Source organism: Ranitomeya imitator, chromosome 3, assembly GCF_032444005.1.
Source record: "Ranitomeya imitator isolate aRanImi1 chromosome 3, aRanImi1.pri, whole genome shotgun sequence".
Taxonomy (NCBI): Eukaryota; Metazoa; Chordata; class Amphibia; order Anura; family Dendrobatidae; genus Ranitomeya; species Ranitomeya imitator.
Genome location: NC_091284.1, coordinates 818,294,000 through 818,313,846, shown reverse-complemented (window position 1 = coordinate 818,313,846; position 19,847 = coordinate 818,294,000). Strand labels below are relative to the sequence as shown.

General features: G+C 41.5%; 1 protein-coding gene across 2 annotated transcripts in view; it reads right to left on the bottom strand.

Annotated features, from left to right (window-relative positions):
- Window positions 1-19,847, bottom strand: part of TENM4 (teneurin transmembrane protein 4) — a 1,627,060-nt gene that overhangs the window by 95,951 nt on the left and 1,511,262 nt on the right. For both annotated transcript variants that reach the window (XM_069759344.1, XM_069759343.1), the window contains 3 exons: window positions 18,679-18,780; window positions 15,927-16,121; window positions 3,909-4,109 (listed from right to left, as the gene is read on the bottom strand). In XM_069759344.1, the coding sequence (XP_069615445.1) occupies window positions 3,909-4,109; window positions 15,927-16,121; window positions 18,679-18,780 (498 nt within the window). The remainder of the gene's footprint in view (window positions 1-3,908; window positions 4,110-15,926; window positions 16,122-18,678; window positions 18,781-19,847) is intronic.

Here is a 19,847-nt window from a genome sequence, read left to right as displayed (position 1 = left end):
TTGCCCAGTCACGTAGTATATTGCCCAGTCACGTAGTATATTGCCCAGCCACGTAGTATATTGCCCAGTCACGTAGTATATTGCCCAGTCACGTAGTATATTGCCCAGCCACGTAGTATATTGCCCAGTCACGTAGTATATTGCCCAGCCACGTAGTATATTGCACAGCCATGTAGTATATTGCCCAGCCATGTAGTATATTGCCCAGTCACATAGTATATTGCCCAGTTACATAGTATATTGCCCAGTCACGTAGTATATTGCCCAGCTACGTAGTATATTGCCCAGCCACGTAGTATATTGCCCAGTCACGTAGTATATTGCCCAGCCACGTAGTATATTGCCCAGCCACGTAGTATATTGCCCAGTCACGTAGTATATTGCCCAGCCACGTAGTATATTGCCCAGCCACGTAGTATATTGCCCAGTCACATAGTATATTGCCCAGCCATGTAGTATATTGCCCAGTCACATAGTATATTGCCCAGTCACATAGTATATTGCCCAATCATATCCCTGGTGGTATAGAGGATTTGTGGGTTAATATATAATATCCCTGGAGGTATAGAGGGTTTGTGGATTATTATATAATATCCCTGGTGCTGTAGAGTGTTTTTGGGCTATTATATAATATCCCTGGTGGTATAGAGGGTTTGTGGGTTATTATATAATATCCCTGGTGTTATAGAGGGTTTGTGGATTATTATAATATATCCCTGGTGGTATAGAGGATTTGTGGGTTATTATATAATATCCCTGGTGGTATAGAGGATTTGTGGGTTAATATATAATATCCCTGGAGGTATAGAGGGTTTGTGGATTATTATATAATATCCCTGGTGCTGTAGAGTGTTTTTGGGCTATTATATAATATCCCTGGTGGTATAGAGGGTTTGTGGGTTATTATATAATATCCCTGGTGTTATAGAGGGTTTGTGGATTATTATAATATATCCCTGGTGGTATAGAGGATTTGTGGGTTATTATATAATATCCCTGGTGGTATAGAGGGTTTGTGGTTTATTATATAATATCCCTGGTGGTATAGAGGGTTTGTGGATTATAATAATACTAGATGGCAGCCCGATTCTAAAGAATCGGGAGTCTAGAATCCATATATACTTTATTTATTCAAATGTAAGAATAATACAATTAATAAATAATAGTAAGAAAGAACAAAAATAATAGGCAGTATATGGAGAAAACACCAAACAAAAGTTCAAAATTGGTGTGAAAATGTCACTGAACCACTTCACAACTAAATATATATAGTTTTGGTAAATGGTATTATCATTTTTTTGACGAAATTCGGCAGGAGCTTGAAGAGCAACGTCACTGGGCCCGCCTCCACGCAGTAGAAACTTGCTGTGAGGTAAAAATTCAAAAATCACACCAAAATGGCGGGCGGAGTGTGTCACAGTACGGCACGTTTCTGATTGGTCGCTCGCAGCAGGCGGCAACCAATCAGACACTGGACACTGTTGACGTCACTTATCTCCGGACATTAGCTCCGGACATTATCTCCGCACATTAGCTCCGGACATTAGCTCCGGACATTAGCTCCGGACATTATCTCCGCACATTAGCTCTGCACATTAGCTCCGGACAAAGCCACGGAAGTTGGCACAAATTGCAGGAAGTAGTATTCTAGGCAATTATATATTAGATATCCCTGGTGGTATAGAGGGTTTGTGGATTATTATAATATATCCCTGGTGGTATAGAGGGTTTGTGGGTTATTATATAATATCCCTGGTGGTATAGAGGATTTGTGGGTTATATAATATCCCTGGTGGTATAGAGGGTTTGTGGATTATTATAATATATCCCTGGTGGTAGAGAGGGTTTGTGGGTTATTATATAATATCCCTGGTGCTATAGAGGGTTAGTGGGTTATATAATATCCCTGGTGGTATAGAGGGTTTGTGGGTTATAATAATATATCCCTGGTGGTATAGAGGGTTTGTGGGTTATAATAATATATCCCTGGTGGTATAGAGGGTTTGTGGGTTATTATATAATATCCCTGGTGTTATAGAGGGTTTGTGGATTATAATAATATATCCCTGGTGGTATAGAGGGTTTGTGGATTATAATAATATATCCCTGGTGGTATAGAGGGTTTGTGGTTTATTATATAATATCCCTGGTGGTATAGAGGGTTTGTGGATTATAATAATATATCCCTGGTGGTATAGAGGGTTTGTGGTTTATTATATAATATCCCTGGTGGTATAGAGGGTTTGTGGGTTATTATATAATATCCCTGGTGCTGTAGAGGGTTTGTGGGTTATAATAATATACCCCTGGTGGTAGAGAGGGTTTGTGGGTTATTATTACCTATAAACCCATAAAAACCATAATCCTGCAGAGATATTAGATTTTGAACCTCCACTTAAACCTTAACTACCCCCAGGCAGCCAGGGAACCCTCCTACACCTCTAGGGATATTAAATATTAAAGAGTCCGTATACTATGAAGACTCTGCTCTCCCCACCCTCACAGCTGGTGATCCGTGCTCCAGAGTACACAGTACAGAGCTAGGCACTTTAGCACTTATTTTATCCATAAAGAGAGCAAAAGAAAGTAAATCGGAATACAAGAAGTATCCAAACTACATTTCTAGTTCGATAATGGAACAAAAAAAATAAATACATAAATAATAATAAAAATGTCTACTAATCTCCCTAGACCCCCAGGGATAATATATATTAACATGTTAACCCATAAACACCTTCAAAAAAATTAGGCAATAACACATAACCACCTTAGCCCTCCAGAAATAGGAGGATCCAATACCACGATGAGAAATGGATATCAATTATCATCAAGTCATAATTAAAGGGAATTTTGCCATCTCCGTCATGGCATCCAATGCATTCCTTCACTATCCCCAAAAATGTCCGAAATGCGTCAGTAGAATTCGAAGAATTTTTTTTTTACATTTAATTATGTTATTAAGTAATTTCCTTATGCCAGAGAGCAATCTTATTGTCCCCTATCTGACAAAACATTTATGAACGCGTTTCACGTTGTCGTCGTCCATTACAATGTATGCATCAACAGCAGGACATTTTTTTTGACTTGTGATCGTGACCTTCCAACCAGGACCATGTTTATTCATCTTGAATATTAAGTAGAAAGCCTTCTTCAGTCTCCTGGAGGACATGGTGCCTCCTCTGGAGAGCTTCACACCCTCTACATGAAAGCTTTACAGCAATGGAAAGAGGTGTGAATATCACCCGGAGACGACGCGCGTCGGAGCCGCTGCGTCCTTTGGCATCACATGAATTTAACATGAGATTTCATTTGTAAAGTTTGGAGACCTCTAAGCCTCCCGGGGGGGTTTCCTTTGCTTCATCACAAAGTGTGGGTTGATCAATGAGATATGACAATGTCTAGAAAGATACATTAGACACACAGTGGGAATGCCAGCACACACATGCTGCTAGCGGTCGGAGTTTATCCATCATGGGTTATAGAAGAGCCAGGATCATATTTAAAATCTGTTTAGTCAACTGGAAAGATTGCGCTTAGATAACGGTACGGTAAATGGAGGCTCCTGGGTCAAAGAGGAAAAAAAAACAGCTGTCAGGACGCTAATGATTGTAACAAGCCTGCAAAGAGCGTGAAACGCGGCAGCCTAAACACAAGGGTGGAAAAATAAATGCAAACAAGCAGATGTTAGAAAGCGACAAGTCCCGGGCTCAGAGGTAGAATCTCCCCCCAACTAGCATATCCCATGTATTGTACCATCAAGCAACAAACCGGATCCAAAACAGATGACATATATCAGATATATTTAAAAAATAAACAATTATACAAATAAATCCAAAACAATAAAAAACAACAACAAAAAAAAAAAGATCACTTTTCGACCCCTCTATTTAGAAAAAGCTCAAGCTTACCTATAGAGCAGTCGTGACCCGTCCAGTTGGGGTCGCAGGTGCAGATACCAGTTTCGGAGTGTAAGGTCCCATGTCCGGAGCACTGATCCAAACAGGTCGCGCGGGGATTCTCGCAGCTCGTCCCGCCCCAGCCGACGGCGCAGTGACACACTCCTTGTACACACACACCTCGCCCCGAACATGTGGGATCCATGCAGTCCACTAAAATTCAGAAAACAATAGATAAAAGTATCAGGATATAATATAATTATCCTGTATTCATTAGAGGATATATATATATATATATATATATATATATATATATATATATATATATATATATATATATATATATATATATATATATACACACACACACACATATACCGTACAGACCAAAAGTTTGGACACACCTTCTCATTTAAAGATTTTTCTGTATTTTCATGACTATGAAAATTGTAAAATCACACTGAAGGCACCAAAACTACGATTTAAAACAAATATACACACAAATACATCTACTATATAATTGTCTAAGGGTCACTTCCGTCTTTCTGTCTGTCCTTCTGTGTGTCCCGGATATTCATTGGTCGCGGCCTCTGTCTGTCATGGAATCCAAGTCGCTGATTGGTCTCGCCAGCTGCCTGTCATGGCTGCCGCGACCAATCAGCGACAGCCCCAGTCCGATTAGTCCCTCCCCTACAGTCAGCGCCCGCTCTATACTCCCCGCAGTCACCGCTCACACAGGGTTAATGCCAGCGGTAACGGACAGCGTTATGCCGCGGGTAACTCACTCCATTACCGCTGCTATTAACCCTGTGTGACCAAGTTTTTACTATTGATGCTGCCTATGCAGCGTCAATAGTAAAAACATCTAATGCTAAAAATACTAAATAAACTAAAAAATCATTATATACTCACCTTTCGCGACGCTCCGGTGACCGCTCCATGCAAGCGGCAGGTTCCGTGCCAAGGATGGTATGGGAGAAGGACCTGCCATGATGTCACGGTCACGTGACCGAACTACAAGGGGCCCTCGGAAGGTGAGTATATGTTTATTTTTTATTTTTTAACCTGTGACATACGTGGCTGGGCAATATACTACGTGACTGGGCAATATACTACGTGACTGGGCAATATACTACGTCACTGGGCAATATACTACGTGGCTGGGCAATATACTACGTCACTGGGCAATATACTACGTGGCTGGGCAATATACTACGTCACTGGGCAATATACTACGTGGCCGGGCAATATACTACGTGGCTGGGCAATATACTACGTGGCCGGGCAATATACTATGTGGCTGGGCAATATACTACGTGGCTGGGCAATATACTACGTGGCCGGGCAATATACTATGTGACTGGGCAATATACTATGTGGCTGGGCAATATACTACGTGGCTGGGCAATATACTACGTGGCCGGGCAATATACTATGTGTCTGGGCAATATACTACGTGGCTGGGCAATATACTACGTGGCTGGGCAATATACTATGTGGCTGGGCAATATACTACGTGGCCGGGCAATATACTATGTGGCTGGGCAATATACTACGTGGCTGGGCAATATACTGTGTGACTGGGCAATATACTACGTGGCTGGGCAATATACTGCGTGGCTGGGCAATATACTATGTGACTGGGCAATATACTACGTGGCTCTGTGCTATATACTACGTCACTGGGCAATATACTACGCGGCCTGGCAATATACTACGTGAACATGCATATTCTAGAATACCGATGCGTTAGAATGGGCCACTATCTAGTACTATATCTATCTTACGGTAATTACATTCCATACACGTTTGTTTTTGTTTTTATCTGCATATGGGTACACAAACAAACCTGTGAGATAGAATCTAAAAAAAATTAAAAAAAACAAAAACAAAAAAAAAAACACATAAAATCACATTGTATGGTTTTTACATAATTAATTTGCATTTTATTACATAAAATAAGTATTTGATCACTGACCAACCAGCAAGAATTCTCACAGACCTGGTAGTTTTTCTGTAAGAAGCCTCCTACTCTGCACTCATTACCTGTGTAAAACACACTGGTCCACACACTCAATCACACTCCAACCTCTCCACCATGGCCAAGACCAAAGAACTGTCTAAGGACACCAGGGACAAAATTGTAGACCTGCACAAGGCTGGGATGGGCAACAGGACAATAGGCAAGCAGCTTGGTGAGAAGGCAACAACTGTTGGCACAATTATTAGAAAATGGAAGAAACACAAGATGACTGTCAATCTTCCTCGGTCTGGGGCTCAATGCAAGATCTCACCTCGTGGGGTAACAATGATTCTGAGAAAGGTCAGGAATCAGCTCAGAACTACACAATGATCTGAAGAGAGCTGGGACCACAGTCTCATACATACTTACCGTTCGTAACACACTATGCCGTCATGGAGTAAAATACCGCAGGGCACACAAGGTCCCCTGCTCACACCAGCACATGTCCAGGCCCGTTTGTAGTTCGCCAGTGACCATCTGGATGATCCAGTGGAGGCATGGGAGAAGGCCATGTGGTCAGATGAGACCAAAATAGAACCTTTGGTATCAACTCCACTCACCGTTTTTGGAGGAAGAATGAGTATAACCCCAAGAACACCGTCCCAACCGTGAAGCATGGTGGGGAAATATCATAGTTAGGGGGTGCTTTTCTATAAAGGGGACAGGATGACTGCTCCATATTGAAGGGAGGATGGACGGGGTCATGTATAGTGAGATTTTGGACAACAACCTCCATCAGTAAGAGCATTGAAGATGGGTCGTGGCTGAATCATCCAACATGACAATGACCTGAAAAACACAGCCTGGGCAACTACGGAGTGGCTCCTTAAGAAGCATTTCAAGGTCCTGGAGTAGCCTAGCCGGTCTCCAAACCTGAACCCAAAAGCAAATCTTTGGAGGGAGCTGAAACTCAATGTTGCTCAGCAACAGCCCCGAAGCCGAAAAAAATCTGTATAAGATCTGTATGGAGGAGGGGGCCAATATCCCTGCTGCAGTGTGTGCAAACCTGGTCAAGAACTACAGGAAACATCTTACATCAGAAATTACAAACAAAGGTTTCCGCACCAAATATTAAGTTCTGCTTTTATATTGTGTCAAACGCTTATTTTGTGCAGCAAAATGCAAATTATGCAGAAATCCTACAATGTAATTTTTTTTTTTTTTTCATTTTTAGATTCCATTTCTCACAGGTGAAGTGTACCTAGGATAAAAATTACAGGCCTCTCCATTCTTTGTAGGTGGGAAAATCGGCAAAGTATCAAATACTTATTTTCCCCACTGTGTATACAAATTGAAAAAACAAAAATATATATATATTATTGCACAGCCCATGTAGTATATTGCACAGCCCATGTAGTATATTGCACAGCCCATGTAGTATATTGCACAGCCCATGTAGTATATTGCACAGCCACGTAGTATATTGCACAGCCCCCGTTGTATATTGCCCAGCCCATGCAGTCTATAGCAATGTGGGCATCATATCCCTGTTAAAAAAAAGAATTAAAATAAAAAAAATAGCTATATACTCACCCTCCGGTGGCCCCCGAATCGAAGCGGTTACCGACGCTCCTCATGCGCTTTGGTCTGAAGAGTGCATTGTGGTCTCGCGAGATGATGACGTAGCGGTCTCGAGAGACCGCACGTCATCATCTCACGAGACAGCAATGCATGGAGCGGTCACCGGGGCGTCGCGAGGAGCGTCGGTAACCGCTTCAATCGGGGGGCCACCGGAGGGTGAGTATAAAACTTTTTATTTTTTTTAAATTATTTTTAACATTTGATATTTTTACTATTCATGCTGCATAGGCCGCATGAATAGTAAAAAGTTGGTCACACAGTGTTAATAACAGCGTTAACCGAGTGCGTTACACCGCGGTCAACACTGCCGTTAACCCTGTGTGAGCGGTGAGTGGAGGGGAGTATGCGGGCGCCGGGCACTGACTGCGGGGAAGAAGGAGCGGCCATTTTCTTCCAGACTGTGCCCGTCGCTGATTGGTCCCGGCAAAACAGCCACGACCAATCAGCAACTTGGATTTCCATGACAGACAGAGGCCGCGACCAATGAATATCTAGGACAGACCGAAGGACAGACCGAAGGACAGACCGAAGGACAGACCGAAGGACAGACCGAAGGACAGACCGAAGGATGGAAGTGACCCTTAGACAATTATATAGTAGATATATATATATCTACTATATAATTGTCTAAGGGTCACTTCCGTCATTCTGTCTGTCTGTCTTTCTGTCACGGATATTCATTGGTCACTGCCTCTGTCTGTCATGGAATCCAAGTCGCTGATTGGTCGTGGCAAAACACCCACGACCATTGCCACGACCAATCAGCGACGGGCGCAGTTCGGCGGCAACATGGCCGCTCCATCCTCCCCGCAGTCAGTGCCCGCTCCATACTCCCCTCCAGTCAGCGCTCACACGGGGTTAATGGCAGCGCTAACGGACCACGTTATGCCGCGGTGTAACGCACTCCATTAACGCTGCTATTAACCCTGTGACCAACTTTTTTACTATTGATGCTGCCTATGCAGCCTCAATAGTAAAAAGATCTAATGTTAAAAATAATTAAAAAAAAAAATAAAAAAAAATCAACATATACGCACATTCCGGCGCCTTTCCCGCTCCTCGCGACGCTCCTGTGACCGCTCCATGCAAGCGGCAGGTTCCGGTGCTAAAGATGCTATGCGAGAAGGACCTGCCATGACGTGACGGTCATGTGACCGCGACGTCATCACAGGTCCTGCGCTCATATCAACCCTGGGACCGGAAGCTGCCGTCACCGCACACAGGGCCAGGACTTCAACGGAGGGTGAGTATATGTTTATTTTTTATTTTAATTCTGTATACTACCTGGCTCTGTGCTGTATACTACGTCGCTGTGCAATATACTATGTGACTGGGCAATATACTCACCATCTGAGGGCCCCTGGCGCTTGTGTGCGGTGCACCCGGCAGCTTTCGGTCCCAGGGTTGGTATGAGCGCAGGACCTGTGATGATGTTGCGGTCACATGACCGTGACGTCATGGCAGGTCCTTCTCGCATAGCATCTTTAGCACCGGAACCTGCCGCTTGCACTGCAGAGGAGAGGACGCACGTCGGAGGGTGAGAATAACCTTTTTTTTTTTTTTTAATATTATTTGTAACATTAGATATTTTTACTATTGATGCTGTATAGGCAGCATCAATAGTAAAAACTTGGTCACACAGGGTTAATAGCGGCGGTAACGGAGTGAGTTACCCGCGGCATAACGCGGTCCGTTACCACTGGCATTAACCCTGTGTGAGCGGTGACTGCGGGGAGTATGGCGCGGGCGCTGACTGCAGGGGAGTAGGGAGGGAGTAATCGGACTGTGGCCGTCGCTGATTGGTCCATTAGTGCATTAGTGTTTATAATTACTGCATTCATAAGAATAAAATATTGGACTTCGTATTTTTGATACTAGACCACCGACTTAGATAGATAAAACCTTTGTAATTAAACCCGCAGTCCATTATTGGACTGTATAAGAGGTCACTGTCTTTATCTGATAATTTGCGGTCACAAAATGTAATTTTATCACAAGGCCATTGGAACGGCCTTTTTCCTTTTTGTGGTTCGCCTTTAGCCTGTCTCTCCTAGCTTATAACGGCATAAAACCGTAATACGCCTTCTCTCCGTCAGAAGCCACCAGGGCTTTTGTTGCTCGCTATACCTGTACTTGCATATAGAAGTTTTTCTCTTGGATCTGTACAATACTCTGGCATGCTTCATTGGGCAGAGTAATACAGAAGTATTCTGCCATAGGATTCTTGAGTGGCGTCATATGTCGGCACACTACAGTCCTTATAAAATCATAGGGTTCAAATGTCACTCTACAAGCTCCTCACTGAAATCTCAACTGTCTGGATAAGGAACATAAAAGTATTTTCTTATTTATTAATTTATTTTTTGCCTGGCAGGAATCTAGAGGAACAAAGGATCAGGCATACTGATCCAAATTGAACATGTCCAATCCATCTTTCTCCAGACCTCTTGTTTGGAGACTCTGGAAGCCATTATTGATATTTCACACACTAGACCTTCACAGGTTTTGGATTTTAACCCATAAGCCCTAGACATATATAATAGCTATTAACCCATAACCACCACAAGCCTCAAGGGAGATTCGAATGTCACCTATAACAACCCCAAGGCCACCACAGAATTTTGATAATAATCCATAGCCACCCCTGCACTACCATAGATAATAGGAATGTACCATGTGCCCAGAACATGACCACGGATATTACATATTAATGCAAAACTACTCTAGCCCTCTGGATAGATTACCTTTTGAACCACAATCACTCTAGACCTCCAAGAATATTAGATATAACTCATAACCACCCTAGAACTCCAATGAAATCAGATAACTACCCGAAACCTCCAGAGATATCAGATATAACCCATAACCACCGTAGTCCTCCAAGGATACCAGATATAACTCATAACTAGCACTACCTGAGACCACCAGACACACGAAAAATAACCCATAACCAACCTAGACCTCCACGGATATTCAATATAACCCATAACTATCCTAAACCTCCAAGGATACCAGATAAAGCCCATAACCACCCTAGACCTCCACGGATATTCAATATAACCCCCCTAGACCCCTACAGATACCAGATATAACCATTAATCACCCGAGACATCCAAGGATACCAGATAAAGCCCATAACCACCCTAGACCTCCACACATGTCAGATATAACCCATAACCAACCTAGACCTCCACGGATATTCAATATAACCTATAACTACCCTAAACCTCCAAGGATACCAGATAAAGCTCATAACCACCCTAGACCTCCACAGATATCAGATATAACCCCCCTAGACCCCTACAGATACCAGATATAACCATTAATCACCCGAAACCTCCAAGGATACCAGATGTAACCCATAACCACCCTAGACCTCCACACATGTCAGATATAACCCATAACCACCCTAGACCTCTAAGGATACCAGATATAACCCATGACCACCCTAGACCTCCAAGGATACCAGATATAACCCATGACCACCCTAGACCTCCAAGGATACCAGATGTAACCCATAACCACCCTAGACCTCCAAGGATACCAGATATAACCCATGACCACCCTAGACCTCCAAGGATACCAGATGTAACCCATAACCACCCTAGACCTCCACAGATGTCAGATATAACCCATAACCACCCTAGACCTCCAAGGATACCAGATATAACCCATAACCACCATAGACCTCCAAAGATACCAGATATAACCCATAACCACCTGAGACCTTCAAGATATCAGATATGACCCATAATCACAACGCTAGACCTCGAGGAATATCACATATAAGCCTTAACCACCCTAGACCTCCAGAGATATCAGAAATAATCCATAATCATCTGAGTCATCCAGGAATATCAAATATAACTCAACGACTGGAACCTCCAGGGATACTAGATATAACCCATAACCACCTGAGGCCTTCAGGGATTCCAGATATAACTCAAAACCAACTGAGACCTCCAGGAATATCAGATATAACCCATAACTAGACCTCCAGGGATACCAGATAGATATAACCCATAGCAACCCAAGATATCCAGGTATATCAGATATAACTCATAACCACCCGAGACCTCCAGGAATATTAGATCTTAACTGATCCCACATATTCAACTGCAGAAAAAGGATCAGGCATACTGAAATTGAACAGGTCCAATCGGCCTTTCCCACGACATGAGCTGTATACAGTAGACTTGGGAAGCCCCTTTATCCATTCGACAGTGAGATGATTTTGTAAAAATCAATGGTTTCGGTTGACTTTTATCCATGTACGCTCAGCTTGAGGAGACCAATCAATCAAGTTCTAATTCAAGATCTAGATGTCGTGCACCATATTGAAGACACTTTTTTTTAAAAAAAAAATGGTTATTTTTCTTTTAATTTAAAATTTGTCTTATTACTAAATTTGGGGATTTTGTTTTTTTTTTACTTAAAATGTATATACGAGTTAATTATTTTCTATAAAAGGTAGAACATTTATGAGATCCAATGAATTTTTAATTTTTTTTGCTGCTTTCCATGATAAAGTAAAAAGTGGCTATTAATGAGAAGTAAGAAGGAGCCGGCGGGCAGCACTCTACAGCACACCACGGCAGATGGGACGAGCGCTGGGCGAGAGGAGCCTCCAACAGATGACAAACACCGAGCGCTCCGCCATTAATCACTTACTCTGAAGGTCAATGGGAAAAGAGAGACAGGTTGTGAAAAGGGTCGCTGTCACATAGGGAAGGCTATTCTGCTGCCTCAGCGCTACGACCACGGATTACGAGAGGAGAATGTACGTGTCACAGCGCCCCATTTATCATAATCCTATGAACATTTTTCATTTTGAAATGAGATCCTTTCATGAGGAGGCTGATACAATGCCCATTGTCTCTCCTCCCCCACTCCATGGGCTTTTGGCTGCATTCTCTGGGACAGGATTAGATACACTTTCTTTGTTGGGCTTTGATTCTTTTTGAACGACTGCACCACTGTGGATATTGGGGTGAATGCGACCTTAGAGCTTTCCTGGCTCAGAAAGTTGGATGCAAGACAAAACTATAATACAGCCTCACACCGTGCCTTGTAAAGTAAAGATTACCGCGGATTCACTTACCAAAAGCTGTACTTATAATAATATAGTAGTTATATTCTTGTATATAGGGGCAGTATTATAGTAGTTATATTCTTGTATATAGGAGCAGTATTATAGTAGTTATATTCTTGTACATAGGAGCAGTATTATAGTAGTTATATTCTTGTACATAGGAGCAGTATTATAGTAGTTATATTCTTGTATATAGGGGCAGTATTATAGTAGTTATATTCTTGTACATAGGAGCAGTATTATAGTAGTTATATTCTTGTATATAGAGGCAGTATTATAGTAGTTATATTCTTGTACATGGGGCAGTATTATAGTAGTTATATTCTTGTACATAGGGGCAGTATTATAGTAGTTATATTCTTGTACATAGGGGACAGTATTATAGTAGTTATATTCTTGTATATAGGGGCAGTATTATAGTAGTTATATTCTTGTACATAGGAGCAGTATTTTAGTAGTTATATTCTTGTACATAGGGGCAGTATTATAGTAGTTATATTCTTGTATATAGGGGCAGTATTATAGTAGTTATATTCTTGTACATAGGAGCAGTATTTTAGTAGTTATATTCTTGTACATAGGGGCAGTATTATAGTAGTTATATTCTTGTATATAGGGGCAGTATTATAGTAGTTATATTCTTGTACATAGGAGGAAGTATTATAGTAGTTATATTCTTGTACATAGGGGCAGTATTCTAGTAGTTATATTCTTGTATATAGGGGCAGTATTATAGTAGTTATATTCTTGTATATAGGGGCAGTATTATAGTAGTTATATTCTTGTACGTAGGAGGCAGTATTATAGTAGTTATATTCTTCTACATAGGAGCAGTATTATAGTAGTTATATTCTTGTATATAGGGGCAGTATTATAGTAGTTATATTCTTCTACATAGGAGCAGTATTATAGTAGTTATATTCTTGTATATAGGGGCAGTATTATAGTAGTTATATTCTTGTATATAGGAGCAGTATTATAGTAGTTATATTCTTGTACATAGGAGCAGTATTTTAGTAGTTATATTCTTGTACATAGGGGCAGTATTCTAGTAGTTATATTCTTGTATATAGGGGCAGTATTATAGTAGTTATATTCTTGTACATAGGGACAGTATTTTAGTAGTTATATTCTTGTACATAGGGGCAGTATTCTAGTAGTTATATTCTTGTATATAGGGGCAGTATTATAGTAGTTATATTCTTGTACATAGGAGGCAGTATTATAGTAGTTATATTCTTCTACATAGGAGCAGTATTATAGTAGTTATATTCTTGTACATAGGAGGCAGTATTATAGAAGTTATATTCTTGTACATAGGGGCAGTATTATAGTAGTTATATTCTTGTACATAGGGGCAGTATTATAGTAGTTATATTCCTGTACATAGGAGCAGGATTATAGTAGCTATATTCTTGTACATAGGGGCAGTATTATAGTAGTTATATTCTTGTACATAGGGGCAGAATTATAGTAGTTATATTCTTGTACATAGGGGCAGTATTATAGTAGTTATATTATTCTACATAGGAGCAGTATTATAGTAGTTATATTCTTGTACATAGGAGCAGTATTATAGTAGTTATATTCTTGTACATAGGGGGCAGTATTATAGTAGTTATTCTTGTCTATACAGGTATGTATAATTTTGGACATATTTTTCTCTTTATAGGGCAGTATTATAATCGAGTTTGTGTACTAAAGTAATATGGCCAAGATCATCCAGAGAAGTGATGAATCACCCTGGAAATAAACAAATACATTTTTGAGACTGATGATGTGTTTAGAGCGCTTTTCACATTCCCTAAGGCTCTTGGTAGCTCATATAATGTATGCAATGTAGTATGGGCGAACAATGTATAATAATGTATGTAATGTGAATTTCCACCTTCATTTATTAGCAAAGCTGTAAAGTTTCATGACAAGTAGCAAGCGGTGATATTAACACAAACTAAATACTTTTAATCCATATAATTAAAGGATTTATGTAGTGGAATTACATTCTTAAAGCTACATGTCACCAAAACAGTGTGATTGGGGAAAGTGGGAGAAATATCGACTCTAGCTGTGCTGCTGACCTTACACTTGTAGCCAAGCTGAGCTAATGAGAACGGATAAATCCGATGTCCTTCAGCAAGGAATGAACTGGACGGCGAGCGCTTCTCCATAACCGAGGAAGAGATTGATGGATAGGAGAAAGATAAATCATTTTTCCCATAAACAATCTATCCATATATCGATCTTTCATATCCATCTAATATCTATATCTCTCATATTTATCCATCTATTTAATATCCATCTTTCTTTTTTATCCATTCGTCTCTATTCCTATCTCATATCCATCTAAAATCTCTCTCTCTCTTTAACATACAGTCAAGATCTCTGGAGATGGACTTGGAACCACCTTGAGATTATTAGATTAACCATTTTGGTTCTCAAGTCCTCAGACCGTTCTCTTCTCCTCTTTCTGTTCTCCATGCTTTGTGTGGCACACACAGACACAATGCGAAGATTGAGTCAATCTCTCCCTTTTTATCTTGTTTCAGGTGTGATATTTTTTTTTTCTGTTACTTGCTACAGGAGAGTTTGAACTAGCATCACATGCTTGAAACAAAGAGGTTTACCCACAATTTTGGAAATGTGCAATTTTGTCTGGTCAATTTTAGGGTTTTTGTGTGAAATTAGGTCCAATTTGCCTTAGTTTCCCTGGTGTTTTTGTGTTGTTCCAATACACACAAAGGAAAATAAACTCGTGCATAACAAAAGATGTGTAATTTGAATAATTTTCTGGGAGAAATAATTCATTTTCTGGAACAATTTCAACACATTTGGTCATGAAAGTATCTATTTATCTCATATCCATCCATACCATAACTATGTAGCTATCCATCTGTCCCATATCCATCCATCCCATATTTATCTATCTTATGTGTATCGCATTGCTGAGCTTCCATATTGTGAATCTCACCAACGTGTCGACACTGAGAATCCGGGAGTCCAATGAAGCATTATCCTGGCACCCGAGTGAAGAACGGACCCCGCTCTGCAAGTCGCCCCCTCCTTACTACACTAAGATCCAAGAATCTTTTTGTTTTTCCATCCTGGAATGTTTTGCTGGCTACGGCTCCGGACTCCTTCAGCTGTGTCCTTTCCCCACTCTTATGTCTTGTATTCTCATCCATCCTTCTGGCTTCTGTTCCAATTTTGACAAGAGCAAAACATCCTAAACCGTCTTCTTTTATTTTATTCAATTAATGGGGAATAATGAATAAAAACAATCGTATTCGAGAACCGCGCTGCCGTTAATGACAGATTTCCAATTTTGCCTTATTACCTTCTTCGCAGTTCTCTCCTTTGTAGCCGGGGTTGCAGATGCAGGTGCCAATAATGCAGGTACCGTGATTGCTGCAGGTCACGTCAATGCACTGGTTAGTGGGGACATCACACTCGGCACCTTTCCAGCCGCTGTGGCAGAGACATCGCCCCTTCATGTACTGTCCATTACCGCTGCACAACACCGGGCAGGATGCTGGGGCGAAAAAAAAGGGGCATATTATAAAGAACAGCCACCACAGTAGTCTAGTAAAGACCATCACACTCTGGAAAGCTTATTACAATCCTCTAGGCACAGTCCTCATCGCTGTTCACCGCCCACCACTGATAGACGACATAGGATAAAGGCAAACCTTACCAAGATAAAAACACTGCACCTGTCCAGGAGAATTTCACACTTGCACACTCCCAACCATCCGTAACAGGAGATCTTGATGGCACCATCGCACACCACACTCCTAACTTCACACAAGATGAGGTTCTTGGTCCCCATCTTATACCTCAGTCCAAAACACTCACAAGAGGAGGTCCTGGTGACCCCATCACACACTACTAGCTAATCATTTATAACAGGAGGTCATAGAAATCTCATCACACGGCACACTCCTAACCACTCACAACAGGAAGCCCTAAGGACCCATCACACACTACTTTCCTAACTACATGTAACAGGCAGTCCTAGAAATCACATCCCATGTCACGCTCCTAACATCACATAAGAAGAAGTTCTCGCGACCCCATCATACACCTCAGTCCAAAACACTCATAACAGAAGGTCCTGGAAACCCTCCCCATCCCACAACACTATGCTAATAATTTATAACAGGAGGTTCTACAAGCATCATCATACACCCCTCTCCTAACCACTCATAATAGGAAGTCCTAGGGACCCATCGCACACCACACTCTTAACCTATCCATAAGAGGAGGTCCTGGTGATCCCATACCACACTACTCTCCTAACCATTTATAACAAGAGGTCTTGGAAACTTTATCTAACAACACACTCCTAACCATATGTAACAGAAGATCCTGGTGATCCTGTCCCAAAATAAAATCCTAACCACTCATTAATGGAGGTTTCAGAGACCTTGTCGCACACCACACTCTTATGCTCACATAAGAGAAGGTCCTGGGGACTCTGACACCTCAATAGTAACCATTAATAAGCAGAAGCGATGGTGACCCCTTCACCATAGTACAGTTATAACTTCTCGTAGTCTCAAGGGTCCTGGTTCCCCTGTACTATACTATAGTCACTATGACAACACACAGTTTATTTTTAATTATACCAGACGCACGGTTCGGCAGCACCCAGTGTTGTCCGAAGAGTATTTGGCAAACTAGGAAGGAGTATGGGCTTTCAGTGGGCTAAGCCCCAGTCCACAGTCAATCACTTTAAGGGAACCCGTCACCCCCAAAATCGATGGTGAGGTAAGCTCACCATCATCAGGGGCTTATCTACAGCATTCTGTAATGCTGTAGATAAGCCCCCGATGTATCCTTAAAGATGAGAAAAAGAGGTTAGATTATGTCTCAGGTCCGGTACAGCGCCTCCCATCTTTATTCCACGACGTCCTCTTCTGGTCTTCACGCTCCGGCGCAGGCGTACTTTGTATGTCCTGTTGAGGGCAGAGCAAAGTACTGCAGTGTGCAGGGCCTCTCTGACCTTTCCGGCGCCTGCGCACTGCAGTACTTTGCTCTGCCCTCAGGGCAGACAAAGTACTGCCTGCGCCGGAGCCGCGGCATGAAGACCAGAAGAGGATGTCATGGAATGAAGATGGGAGGCGCTGTACCGGACCCGAGACACCCATCAGAGCAGGACCGCCCCTGGGTGAGTATAATCTAACCTTTTTTTTTCCTCTTTCAGGTAACATCGGCGACTTATCTACAGCATTACAGAATGCTGTAGATAAGCCCCTGATGACGATGAGCTTACCTCACCATCGATTTTGGTGGTGACCGGTTCCCTTTAACAAGAGGCCCTAGAGACTTCACTCCACAGCACTCTTTTAACCAAACATAACAGATGGTCCAGGTGATCCCATCCCACATCACAGTCAAAACCACTTGTAAAAGGTAGTCATGGTGACCACATGCCACACCAGACTGCACGACTTCTAACAGAAGGTCTTATTGACCACAACCAATACTACTGTCCTAAATACTCCTAACAATAGTGCCTTGAGAAGCATCCTACTTCAGACTCTGCACCACTTGTAAAAAAAATTCTGGTGACCATCCCACACAAGACACCGTACCACTAGTAAAAGATGTAGAAAATTAAGATTTCAGTGGCATTAAGATGGTGCAGTGGTAAAAGGTGACCAGTATGTAGGTTTCTCTTGACGTGGGAGATGGCACCAAAGGAGAAAGATCGGGAGTTGAGAAGATAAACATAAATATAAAAGTTCAGCAAGATGTGGTGCACTGCCCAAAAGAGGTTGAGAGTTGAATGGTTGGCAAAAAAATACCTTTATTAGATTCCACAGATTGATAGACCAAAAAATGGTTTTCAGCTCTGGACAGGAACCTTTGTCAGGAAGTCTTCATCTGCACCACTCGTAACAGAAGGTCCTGGTGACCGTATACAATAATCCACCTATAACTGTAGTTTATGCTAACCCGATACCAAACCATCTCTCTAAAGGTCTTAAAGAAGCCAAAAAGGACTGCCTCTATGGCACACACTACTTCAACTGATCTCTAATACTTCTCCCTAAAGCAAAAAAAAACAACCTTTGTTTTCTTACCTCTTCCACAGTCTGGTCCAAGAAATCCCAAGAAGCAGTGGCAGTTTCCAGCCACACATTCTCCATTTCCGTAACAGTTACTGGGACAGTCATCCACCGATTCTACAATAGAAAAAAAAATACAAAAGTATACAAAAAGAAAAAAATATATATATATATATTTGCCTGAAATCTGTACATCATTAAAAAAGTAAATGCAGTTAAATCAGTTTTCCAAAGAACAACAGTATGGAATTCGCTAAGGAATTGAGAACATCTAAAAATTGTTCTGTGGCTCCAAAGCGTAGAGAAGGACCCAAGTTTAGGTTGGCCTCAACTACAGTACCTTTTCCTATGATAGCGCTCAGCTCCTTGGGCCCTAGGTCCCCGACTTATATATCCTACTTCTCTATACCTTCCATGCCTTTTTAGTAATTGTAGATTATGACAGATGTCCAAGTTTTATTCTTCTTCAAGTGTTCTAGATAAAACGCCCCTCCCCATGGTCATTCGTTGGTACGTAAAAGGCTCCACTTTAGGAAGAAGCTGGATTTTCTGAGAGAGTGTAATACGTCGCCGCAGCTTCATTATCAGTATTGTGACACAACAAGAGAGCAATTCCCCGAGAAGAGTGAAAAAATAGAAAAAGATTCTGCATCCTATCATTTCGGAGACCATCAGTGTTAAATAGACGTCAGGCGCAGTTGTCAGGAAAAATGCAAAAAGTAAAAGGCAGGAACTTGTGTTTTCCATTAAAGCACTTCAAAAAAGGCTACAAGGTTACACCACCTATTAATTTATTGATCCATCTTGCATTTTTTAGTCTGTACATGTGATTGTGATCATTGGGTAAGCTGACCACGCTGACCCCAGCATAATATCCATTCATGATATTCCTACCCGCCCTGCCGTCTCACATGTAATGAATTCCTAAAGTGTTGTTGGAGCTGTCACATTTCTCTCTGATGGGTTTTTGTATTGTTAGAGAAAAAAAAAATGCTGTGAAATTGAAATCAGGTTCAGAGTAGAAAAAAAAAAAACAGGAATTCTGAGAATTTTCTGCTTCAAGCTGCAAATCGTAAGCAGCAAAAATATTCTATGTCGAAGGATTATGGAATTTTTTTTTTACATAAAGGGCAGTGAATGTACAAAAGTCCTGAAGCTAAAGATCATTGAAAAATACCGTAATC